Source organism: Sinocyclocheilus rhinocerous, unplaced genomic scaffold (assembly GCF_001515625.1).
Source record: "Sinocyclocheilus rhinocerous isolate Xijiao unplaced genomic scaffold, SAMN03320098_v1.1 scaffold1252, whole genome shotgun sequence".
Classification (NCBI taxonomy): Eukaryota; Metazoa; Chordata; class Actinopteri; order Cypriniformes; family Cyprinidae; genus Sinocyclocheilus; species Sinocyclocheilus rhinocerous.
This window is the reverse complement of record NW_015640452.1, coordinates 118,746-131,092: the sequence shown is the minus strand read 5'-3', so window position 1 is coordinate 131,092 and position 12,347 is coordinate 118,746. Positions and strand designations below refer to the sequence as shown.

The 12,347-nt window shown below is 39.7% G+C and overlaps 1 protein-coding gene and 2 long non-coding RNA genes across 4 annotated transcripts in view; all 3 read left to right on the top strand.

Annotated features, from left to right (window-relative positions):
• The window catches only part of LOC107752875 (zinc finger CCCH domain-containing protein 15-like), a 7,271-nt gene extending 5,966 nt beyond the window's left edge, over window positions 1-1,305 (top strand). For both annotated transcript variants that reach the window (XM_016568945.1, XM_016568944.1), the window contains exon 10: window positions 291-1,305. In XM_016568945.1, coding sequence (XP_016424431.1) covers window positions 291-478 — 188 coding nt within the window. In that variant the 3' untranslated portion in view covers window positions 479-1,305. The remainder of the gene's footprint in view (window positions 1-290) is intronic.
• A 2,821-nt stretch (window positions 1,306-4,126) lies between these two features.
• On the top strand, window positions 4,127-6,073 carry LOC107752919 (uncharacterized). The gene is made up of 3 exons (XR_001641408.1): window positions 4,127-4,267; window positions 5,048-5,220; window positions 5,996-6,073. It is a non-coding gene; the product is annotated as an uncharacterized LOC107752919 (long non-coding RNA).
• A 787-nt stretch (window positions 6,074-6,860) lies between these two features.
• LOC107752918 (uncharacterized) lies at window positions 6,861-7,723 on the top strand. The gene is made up of 3 exons (XR_001641407.1): window positions 6,861-7,005; window positions 7,097-7,117; window positions 7,639-7,723. It is a non-coding gene; the product is annotated as an uncharacterized LOC107752918 (long non-coding RNA).
• Window positions 7,724-12,347: the final 4,624 nt, after the last annotated feature.

Below are 12,347 nucleotides of genomic sequence, written 5' to 3'. Positions count from 1 at the left end.
AAAAAAAAGGCTGTTTCAAACTGCGTTTCTGTGACTGCCTTTGGGAAACTACAGTTTTAAGGAGAAAATACTCCGCAATGGTGTTGATAAATGGATTGGCACATGGTTTGTCTAAAAGCCTATTAAAAACACCACATAGACAAATAAACAACATAAAAAACTTGATTTTCACCACAGGGGGACTTTAAATGAGTGTAATAACTCACAATCAGGTCACAGTTATCCATAAATGTCATTCTGATTCTTCATGCTTCCTTCTGACGTCACTGACCTCGGTTTTGTCTCTACAGACAATAAATTGAGCGAGGCATCAGGCGGAGATGTGGAGAACGGAGAGCTTGGCCAGGACCAGACGCTGGAGGATGGAGAAACCAATGAGGAGGAGTCAGAGGCGGTGCCAGTAGATGAGAACCTCTTCACCGGGGAGGATCTAGACGAACTGGAGGAGGAGCTCAACACACTGGACCTGGACGAGTGAAGACTGGGACTGTTGCATCATTCATGAACTACACATGGCTTGATGTGAATGACAGTATTTTCACAAATAACTACCACCAGAATTGCCATGTCAGAAACCGCTCTGCCTGCAACATGCACCCTCATCACTTGATGTCCTGGGACGCTACAGAAGAGACTGGAGTAGATGTGGCTCTTGTTCGCTCTCTGATGTAATTTTTTTTTTTGTGCCCTTTTTCCATTTTTTTAAATTGCAGTCTACCCCAAAAGCACAGTCAGGTGAGGGTTTGGTTCTTCAGCAGGAACATACTCCAAATATTTATGAGGCTGTTGATTATTTGATATTTCTGCATTCTCTTTTGAAAGATTTGATTAAATAATTTTTGTAAGGACATGCGTATGAATTGATTCAGCATAAATACTCAAGACGTTTCATTTGCTTTAATGAAAACAAAGGTTCAGTTGATCGGTATCATTTCAGTTTTTAACTTGTAACCAACTGCATGCCTGTATCAGGATCAGAATGTCAAGGTGAATAAGTGTGATGCTGACATTTCAAGTGTTCAATAATCAGTTGATCTGATTGAGGTGCTGAATGTGAAGTCTCTCGGATGCAGATGTGGCATCTGGCCTTACAGAAAGAGATTTGGATGACATCATTACTAGTCAGATTTGGTTTTTGAAGTGGTTTCAGGAAGTGTGAGCCCGAAAGATGAGCTTGTTGTGAGATGAACTAGTAACGTGTCTGTCCTTTTGTATTCAATTGTTTTAAACTGCCCTCCCACCAACACACCACAAGTAATTGTAAATAAAAGGATATCAGATACTGGCTTTGAGTTTAAATGCTAAATTGTAACTCTTGATTGAGAGTAGGTTTAAGATAAAGTAGAAATCTGACATTTGAAGAATGTTCCGATAAAAGTACACATGCTTAGTCTGGTCTAGATGTGGACTTCATTGTCCTATATCAGGTAATGATTTCAGGGCCGTAGCTGGGGTATGCAGGGCCACGGTGCCGCTTGTATCTGTGGGCCCTGTTTGAAATGGTGTAAATTGTTCAATTAAATAAATAGAACAAAGATACAAATTAATGATTTAAGTTAAATGTAAAATAGCATTGCGTAGTCTTCACTGTATAAATTAAATATACATTAATTCTTGTTAAAACTACAGAAGTTATTCAGTCAAGAGCAGAGTGATTTTTTTTTTTTCTTTTCTTGGATTAACATTAAGGACACCGACAGCAGCTAGTAAATTAGGCGCGGTCACTTTAAGACAATGCATGGATCCAATATAATGATACACATTCAGGATCAGTTAGTTTCTAAAACGAAATAAAATGCGTTTAAAAGTGTGTCTGTTAGTCTCTGTGAGCTACTTTACATTTTCCTATCCAGCAACTATATAACCGATAATAACATCAACCATGAATAATGTTTCCAAAATCTTTTCCAAATGAAGCGAATGCAAGTATGAACAGAGTTACGTGCTGGTAAGAACAAAGCCACTGGAAGGCAAGCCTGCAACCTTTAGCCAAAAAGGCATAACGGCTAAAGCTAACGCTGCAGTTTAAAGCTAGAAGGGACACAGCTTCACCCCAGCTGTCTCGCTTCTAGCAGCCTTTGGCGGTATGCAGGGAGGGAGACCACAGGCCATTTGGCTGAGGGGCCTCACGTGATTCAAGTTAGCCGTTACCTTTTTCCAATGGTAAGTACTACAGACCCTCTACCAAGTACTACTTCATCTCCCAATATTAAGACAGATCTCTGGTAAGCATGCTCTGTGAAATGTCTTCGTGAATACGCCGCAGCGTTGTACGTAATTCGACAGTTATTTCTGAAAGTTAGGTAACTCAACATTCCTTAATGTATTTAGTAGAAAACAAGAATTTCATAGTGAACAAATTAATCCCTTCATGAAGGGCCCTTTCAGAAGTCCGTTAGCGAAGGGAACATGCGATGGCCACTTCACGGAAGTGATTTCCATTTGTGATCATGTGCTCAGGTAACCAAAACGGTTTGGCCCAATAATGGCCCAGATCCGGCAGGCCGGATGAAATAACTCGGCCCGGCTGCGGTTGCCAGAGTCGGCATGGACATGGGATGAATGACGCCCCAGAATTGGCCCAAATACACTGGCCCGAGTCCGGCTGCCAAAACTGCCGGCATTGGGCCACAATCACACCGACAAGAAATGAAACACTTAGCCAGTACTGGCCTGAGTCTGGGTACTGAAACTGAGCCGACACCACCGGCATTGGGCCACTCGTCAGTGTGATTGTGGCCCAATGCCGGTGGTGTTGGTCCAGTTTCAGTACTCAGGCCAGTACTGGCTAAGAGTACCATTTTGGTTGGCGTGATTGAAATAGCACAACTGTACTGTAGTAATGGCTGCTGAAAATTTTATTTTTGATCAAATAACTGTCTTTGTAAGCATAAGAGACCTCTGTCAGAAACATTAAATAATCCTACTGGCCCCAAACATTTGAACGCTATATATACAGTCTAGCCATATCTAAAGTGTCTTTCTCTGTCTCTCATAGATGGCTGCTCACTGGTGTTATTCCGTAGCAGCCGTTGACATCAGTAAGGTAACATTAGGTAAGTTGACAACAGGTACGTAATGCTCTAAATTCTGATGATACATGTTTTCTGTAATATGTTATAAAAAGGTTCCATTCAAGAGCTGTATCTGTTAATATTTAATGGATCTGAGCTAACATAAACAAACAGTAAACACTGTATTTTTATTAACTTACATCAACAAAAAATAATACATACTACAACAAATGTGTTGCTTATTGTTAGTTAATGCATTCACCAATGTTAACTAATAGGACCTTATTGTGAAATGTTTCATTTGACAGTCTATTTATAACTGGTAGGTCTTTACCCTGAAAAGGTTGCAGGTTGGTATTGTGTTCAAAACTGAGTGTTGAATCCAGTTTGAGAGTTGAAAGCAGATCACTTTTGAAACTGGCCTTCAGGAAATCAAGCTCACAGACTTGAAGGGATACTTCAAAAATTACAATTCTGTCATAATTTACTCACCGTCATGTCATTCCAAACCTGTATGATTTACTTTCTTCTGCAGAACACAAAGAAGATGTTTAGAATTTTTTTTCTTTTTTCTTTACAATGACAGTCAATGGTCAAAATCAATTAAACCACAAATTAGTCCACTATGGACAGAACCCCCCCACCACATTTTTCAAAACATCTTCTTTTGTGTTGGGTGAACGATCCCTTTAAGGGCAAACAGAATAATATCTTGCCTTTTGTCTTGATGCATAAAGACTATTAATCAAAGATAAAAAATATCTTTGACTTTTCAGACTTTAGAAATGAAACTCAGAAAAAAGACAACTTGAGTGAAATTTAAATTTTTATTATTTTTTCACTCTATCAATCACATAACAATGCTCTGGAAACCCACAACACAGGGTTAGTTTTGAGCTTCTGATGTTCTTTAGATATTTTTCATGCTGTGATTGTATTTTTTAGTTTAGTTTTAATTTTATAACATATTTAGTTTTTAATTTTAATCTTCACTGCTCTAATCGCTGTAATTTATGTTACCATGTGCCTAGATTTAAAAGCAACATTTTCGTTTGTGTTGCATGAAGATTCATGCAGGTAATTCTGATGTTGTTCTGTGATCTTCTGCCAGGAACATCAGGTCAATCTGCTGCCGTCCAGAATCAGGTGGTTTGTCTTCGTCTGGCATCTCAGCTGAGACCTGTCCTCTATGGGTGACCCTACAGTAGTTGTGAAGTACCAGTGGCGTAGCTCTCAGCATCACTGATGCACATGTGAGGGACCCTAACCTACCTACTCAACTGTTTAAAACAGGGGTGTCCAAACTCGGTCCTGGAGGGCCGGTGTCCATAAGAGTTTAGCTCCAACCCCAATTAAACACACCTGAACCAGATAATCAAGCTCTCACTAGGCATACTAGAAACTTAAAGGCAGGTGTGTTGAGGCAAGTTGGAGCTAAATTCTGCAGGACACCGGCCCTCCAGGACCGAGTTTGGGCACCCCTGGTTTAAAACAACCGCATGTCAACCAGCCACTCAAAACATCCTAACAACCACATAGCGATGCATGAAAAACCAAACCGAGGAGTCCAACAACCGCAACTTTAACTTTGGATAAAAAAATGTTACTGCTGTTACTGACATAGAATGTTGAGGCTCATTTAAATGTAAACAACACTTGACATCAGCAGTAAGTCAGTTAAAGCAGCTTGAGCTCTATGTTACACTCACTATATGCTGCTCTATTACTATTATCATCTTCAATTACAGTTCAATTATAAACACACACACACATATATAGGCTAACCGAGACTTGTCATTTGCACTTACATATTGTTGCTCTTTTGTTAGTTTTGATTGCTTCTATTGTCCTCATTTGTAAGTCGCTTTGAATAAAAGCGTCTGCTAAATGACTAATATAGTGATCTTTATCGTTAATGTCATTTGGCTATTTTTCTTTCATCTTAAAAGTAAATCAGTAAATAAGTATTTTCTTGATGCTACTGTAACCAGCAAATACTGACAGATTTTATTCCTGTGGGCTTTGTTCTGAAGAAGGAGGAGAAGAATGACAAGATCTCACTGGAGGATTTGATAGAAAATTACTCTCAAGTACTCTGGAAACATTCTTGGCCTTGAAGAAAAGAAAAAGGCAAGAGACACTGGCTAAAGCATAGCAGGACGTGGACAGAAAGAAAGCTGACTTCAAAGCTGGCAGAGCACTTGGGGTGAGTAAAAATCATGATGACACTGATATTCATCCTCCTTCACCTCTGACGGTGATGCTGTGGTTTGACCAGAGGGTGGCAGTAAAGCTTATACTCTCATATCCTCTGGTTGCTGTTGTTTTACTGTGTCCTGGTTCTTCAAGACTCTTTATATATATATATACACACATATAAATCACCTAAAGAGGGTTCCATAAAAGAACCCCAAAACATTTTTGAAAATTGTGCCAGTTGAAAAATCACATACAAAGCCCTCTCCTGTTATATATAAAAAATCATTTTAAAAGTAGACAGACATTTTTTGCAGTGGCTGCAGTGAATTATAGTTTTATAAGGCCATTGACCTGAGGACCTTCCCCATCACCTAGGGCTTTTTAGTCCCTGTCTGAGCTAAAAAAAAAAAAATTCTGTCACATAGTTCCAGCTGCTGGACTAAAAAGTCTTTAATACACAGAGGTATTGAGAAGGTCTAACTTCTCTGTCACTGAAGCTTAATAAAGTATGGCAGAGGGATTTTTCCCATCATAACCCTGGACCATTTCCTATAGTAAGATACTGAGCAAATTATGAAAGAAGTAGTTGCTTATATAATAATACTTCATATTCTACCATAGTTTTTCATTGTTTATCAACTTTAGTATATATATAAAAAAAAAGATTATATATTTCAAAGCTTTGGTGTGGTTGTGAGCAGGACATTTTTCAAGAGTGAGCAGATTTCTACAAAAGACCCTGCCATGACATACTTGAATGTTTTTTTTCTTCTTCTTTTCAGAGATTGTTGTTAAAGACCTCTCTGACATCTTTATCTAAAAAAACAATGTGTAAACTGAGTCTGAACTATCAATGCAATGCAACCCTTCCTCCTTCACCTCTGACGGTGATGCTGTGGTTTGACCAGAGGGTGGCAGTAAAGCTTATACTCTCATATCCTCTGGTTGCTGTTGTTTTACTGTGTCCTGGTTCTTCAAGACTCTTTCATGCTGTCATCTGTTGTTAAATGACACTCATCTAATGCTTTCCTGTCCTCCAGGTCAGTGGAAGGGAAGTGTTTGAGTTCAGACCTGAGCTCTACACACAAATGACTTCAGATGTTGAGGCACTTCTGAATATCTTCCTTAATTTGATCTGTTTCATTTAGACACTCTAGGCTTTATTTTTCATTTAGACACTCTAGTCCCACTAACACACAATAAGGAATTGTACATAAAAAGATTTCAGAAACAGATTATGAGTTAAAATGCCTAATTGTAGTTCTTAATTGATATTGGGTTAATATAAGACTAAGTGGTCTTAAAATAAAAGTCTCAGGAAATCTAATTTAAATGAAACTATTGGGACATTGAATACCCACTATTTTGGGTGTGCTGGAATTTCTTTGTGTTGTGGGAGATTCTTGTTGATGTAAACCTTTCCCTTTCTTAATTCAGTGGTGAACTCATGTCACCTCAAAGCATTCATCTGTTTAATCTGAAATCATATATTTATATATCGTTCCATGCATCAGACAAATCTGTCCAGCATAACACTTCTCCAATAATTGCTTGGCTTGGGCTGTTGAAAGACAGCTGCCATGGTCAGTGCACTGGCATTTCCTATGATCTACATGAGAAAGCTTTTTTTTCTTCTTCTTTTCAGAGATTGTTGTTAAAGACCTCTCTGACATCTTTATCTAAAAAAACAATGTGTAAACTGAGTCTGAACTATCAATGCAATGCAACCCTACCAGACAGCCTCACACCAACAACAGCGAGTGTCTCATGATGAAATGATCTCCTAGTCAAGGTTGGTCATAACACTCTTTACTGGAATACTTGAATCTGATTGGTCAATAATGCCATCCATTGTGTTATAGTGGACTGTTTTTTCTTTGCAGAAGCTTTAAAATCACACAGAGGTAAGATTATAAAAATTATTTCAAAACTCAATATTTAATTTACATAATTATTATTTATTTGGTGAGTAGGGATCATGTACAGTCATCCAGTTATTATCGCAGAACAAAGCCCAGGTGGGTCTGTATGTGGAGCATATAATGACCGGCTGACTGGCAACTGACTGTTAACAAAGTAGTGTAGAAGATTTTTATTGATCAAGATGTGTATTAATCAAGTATAATCAATGTGAATATAACCGTATACATATATGAGTTATTCTACTATTATAGGCCATGTGTTTGGCTGTGTGTGCTCGGATATGATGAGCTGCTATTGAGAGAGAACATGTGATGAACTGAGACCTCTTTGTATTATGCTGACGTGAGGAGATATAGACTAGCCATAGTGGCCTGAATGATATGTATTGTTTATGGAAACCTATATAAAGAGTGTGCAGACAGACTTAACAGGTTCTCTGCGGAGTTTCTCGGCTTCGTTATCTCTGATAATAAAGTCTATCTTCTGGCATCAAAACCTCAAGTCTTCAAGAGTGATTTCTCAGAAAAACAGCGGAAGCCACCACAAATTGGCAGAGGTGGGGGCAAGTCACACATGTTCAAGTCTCAAGCAAGTCTCAAGTCCCTACCATCAAGTCTCAAGCAAGTCTCAAGTCACAGTACAAACAAATCAAGCAAGTCAAGTCAGTGGCTCACCTCAATAATTAAAGTTGTAATAAATTCAAGACCTGCCAAGTCATGAAGGTCAAATCAAGTCAAGTCTCAAGTCACTGGATCTCAAGTCCAAGTCAAGTCAAGTCATTTTCTTTATTTAGTCAAGCAAGTCACAAGTCCTTAAATTTTCGACTCGAGTCAGACTCGAGTCCCCCACCTCTGCAAATTGGCATCACGAACAGGATTGGAAAGGAGCAAGAGGCCACTTTGGGCTTACTGGACGAACAACACAAACAGTGGCCACTAAAAAGGTAAGCAGTTCCCTTTCATGGGAACTTCGAACTGCGTCCTCTAGGGGTCGCTATGGGGAACGCCTCGTCGTGACCCGTAGCTTTGGAACATGCTGTAGGTCGAGCCCCCTTCTCGGATTGAGAACTAGGTGTGTTGTTCCCACAGCTAAGTAAATTATTGCTAGCTGTTCCAGCTTTGGAACATGCTGCAGGTCGAGCCCCCTTCTCGGATTGAGAACTGGGTGTGTTGCTCCCTCAGTTGAATAATTGCTAGCTGTTCCACCATTGGAACATGCTGTAGGTTGAGCTCCCTCTCGATTTAGAGCTGGATGTTTGCTCCCTCAGCTACAGATTTACTGCTAGCCACTCCAGCATTATAGCCGTAGACATAGCGTTTTTGGGATGCGCTATTTCTATCTATGGGCTGCTCTTTCAGGGTGCCACGAGAACCCCTAGAACGGTATTCAAGTGTGTGCACGTTATGCTTTGCCCACTTTTCTAAAATCCACATAAGTGGTAAGTGTGCATGTTATGCTTTGCCCACTTTTCTAAAATCCTGCATGGTAAGAGCTACGCGCAACGACTTCGTGCTCTTTTTGAGTGGTTTAAAACCCCGGTTCCGCCTTGGGCACCGCTCCTCCTATGTATCCTCTGGATACCTGCTTTAACAGGGTGTTGCTACTAGGGGTCTGTTGAGACAGTTCCTTAAGCACATACAAAGAGAAACGTGCGGTAGCCCCCGTGTGACAGGCCAAGACTAGTATGATTCTAGGCTCTTGGTCGTATTCCCTTAAAGGAATCTATTCCTGATTCCAAGCCTTGAGCTCTACCCCGGGCCCAGGAGTCTGGCCCTAACAGGTAAGTATTATCGTAAACATAAAGCAGATATATATTGCAGTGGTCTGTGTTTACTGTTAAGTGGGCCTTGAGGATAATGTAAACGTTGAACAGATAAAGTATAGGTAAGCGCGCAAAGTCCTATGGATACCTCTCTGTTAGGGTGAAGAAGTTAGACTTAATGCAGGAAAAGGTGAATCTTTCACTTGAGACTTTTCCTTAGGGTGTAGAGAACATCCTGAAATGCAAAACTGTGGCAGGATCAATCAAAAACCAGACTGAGAAACAATGGAGATCTTACACCACAACACCAGGCCTTTGAGGGGGGTGAAAGGATGTGAAAAAGTGTGAATGATGGTGTTATATGGAGTGAAAGAGGGTGTCTGACGAGACACTGAGGCAAATAAATAATTTTGCCAAAACAGCTGTATGCAAATTTTTATTTGTGGGCCCACAGGGCAGATTATTCCCAGTAAAATAATGACCATGAATGAATTTGGTTAAGTTTCCTGGTCAGTACCCAAGTTATTGTTGTGGCAAAAAGAAACACAGTGCCACACTTGTGCAGCGTATTACATGGGAAGGCAAAGCAATCTTGCTCTGTCCACCTCACATCTAACTTTCTTTTCAGCATATCATGCTGGAGCAGATTCTGTGTCAAAAGTATAAAATATTGTCTTTCTGACTGTTAACATGAACAACGTGGGTTGAGTGTTTTCCAGGTTAAAAGGCCTCTGCTACTGAGCAAGATAGGCCTAAGAAATTATCCAGTGACAGTGGGACTCAGATTATAAAACAAAGAGATAACTGAATTAGCAAATTGTTGAGAATAAATTTTAAATTAATTAAAAAGTAGTAAGGATTCAAATAATTTAATAAAACCAAATTCTGTATTATAGAAAATGGGTATTATCCCTGCTCATTGTATTGATAGCAATGGATGTGTAAGAGCCCAAAAAGGGGCCAGGACAGCCCTCAGCCCACATGAAATTTCCACAGGTTACACCAAGAAGGACGACTGGCCAGATGAGCAAATGAGCATGTTTGATATCACTAACAAAAAACTCTGAAGGTTTCCATTTACAGGTGACAGCAGTTCTATCAAGGCAAAGGAATGGTCTGTTCCACCAATAAGAACCAGTGAGTGTGCAGTTATGATCTCAAGGAAGTGTCTTACGTTGATCAGTAAAATGGTTGCAGAGTGACACCTGGGTCCACATCTCTCACCTTAAAATATGCCAACCAGCTTCAACAACCCAACACAGCATGAAGTGAGGGATTAAGGGTGTGCTAGTAACGACTCTCCCTTGCCAACGAGAGAAAGACCATTGCAACGACTCGCAAAGAGTCACCCTGGTGAAGATGGAGTGATTGATGGGACGGCTAACGAGATGATCGAAATAATATGGAGCAGATGTGGTCCAACAAATGAAAAAGAGGAAGTGGAAAGAGAAGGAAACTTGAAGCAGACAATAATGGAGAAAGCAAGAAGGAAAGACAGAGGGTGAAGAAGACATGTAAAGTTGTGTCATGAAAGAACTTTTTGATATTTGAAAGGGTTAGGGAGACAGGATCTTTTTTACTTCCTCCTGAAGTCAAATGTGGGGGATAGAGTTTTGGTCCTGCTGCTCCACCAGAGTGCTGTTGCATAATCTGGTCATTGGTAATGAAGCTGAGTGACTTAACTTAGTCTCTAGGTAGTGATAACCAGTGGTGGAAAGAGTACTGAAAAAATATACTCAAGTAAAAGTACCATTACCTTCCAAAAAATGTAGTGTGAGTAGAGTAAAAGTACTTGTCCAAAAAAACTACTGAGTAAGAGTAAAAGAGTAGCCTATTTAAAAGTACTCATGAGTATTGAGTAGTGAGTACTGAGCTGTGGATTCTACCCCCTCATAATAAACACTGTACACCGCAATTGACACAACTGAACGGAACAAAAAGTGTTGAACTTGAAAATTGTTTATGCGCGAGTGCACTTGCTAAATGAAGGCGGATTGTATAAAATGGATTAAAAAAAACACGTTTATTAACTAGCTGCAGTTTTATTACATCACGCGCTGGCACAGATGCAGTATATTAACGCCACGGGTCATCAATAAGGTGCAGATTTGGTCCTCAATTTGTGTTTCCAACACACTTTTTCACAGCGCGCATCACTCGCTCAAACTCATCAAAAGTCAACAAGTTCCACAAGCAACAACGACTTATCCAAGTGACCGCTGCAGAACGCACGCGAGAGAGAGACGAGGCAGCGCAGATCGCGCGTCTCATAAGTGAGTGGGAATTTACCGAACTTGGCACTTGCGGGAGTTAACACTGTATGCAATACCCGCAACCTCACACCAGATTTCAGGCCGTGTAGATAGGCAAGCATATATACAAATCATTTAGTAAGCAAAAATCCGAAATTTACCATAACACATTAAGTTAGAGGAAGATGCGACTGAATTTGATGCTTGAAGAATGCGCTTCCAGCAGCCATGATAAACAGTTGGCGGTTAAAGTTTTCTATGCACAATTTGATTTGAGGAAAGTCACGAGACCTATCACTATCTATCTATCCAACAAACGGAGGAAAATAGCGGCGTAAAAGTACCGATACATCACTTAAAATGTACTCAAGTAAAAGTAAAAGTACACAATTTTTGAACTATTCAAAAAAGTACAATTACTGATAAAAACTACTTAATTACTGTAACGTGAGTATTTGTAATTCGTTACTTCACACCCCTGGTGATAACTGATGAGACTGAATTATGAAATTGCACTCTAGGTAAAGACAAGTGAAGGTGAGACTTAGTACGTCTCAAAGGTGGGTATGTAGAAGATTTGTATTGATCAAGATGTGTATTAATCAAGTATAATCAATGTGAATATAACCATATAATATAATCAATGTGAATATAACCGTATACATATGAGTTATTCTACTATTATAGCCATGTGTTTGGCTGTGTTTGCTCAGATATGATGAGCTGCTATTGAGAGAGAACATGTGATGATCTTGTGCCGACATGTGATGAACTGAGACGTGATGTGATGTGATGAACTTTGTATTATGCTGACGTGAGGAGATATAGACTAGCCATAGTGGCCTGAATGACATGGAAACCTATATAAAGAGTGTGCAGACACAGACTTAACAGGTTCTCTGCAGAGTTTCTCGGCTTCGTTATCTCTGATAATAAAGTCTATCTTCTGGCATCAAAACCTCAAGTCTTCAAGAGTGATTTCTCAGAAAAACGGCAGAAGCCACCACAGTAGTTCCTTAGAATCTCCTCCGGTCCCATTGGTACAAAGTCAGTGTCAAAACATTTTAAATCCTGCATCCTTCTGTTGTCAGTGGACAAAAAGGCTTAAAAAAAAGTCAAGTCACCTTTATTTGTATAGCGCTTTATACAATACTGGTTGTGTCAAAGCAGCTTTACAGTGTCAACAGGGAAATAGTT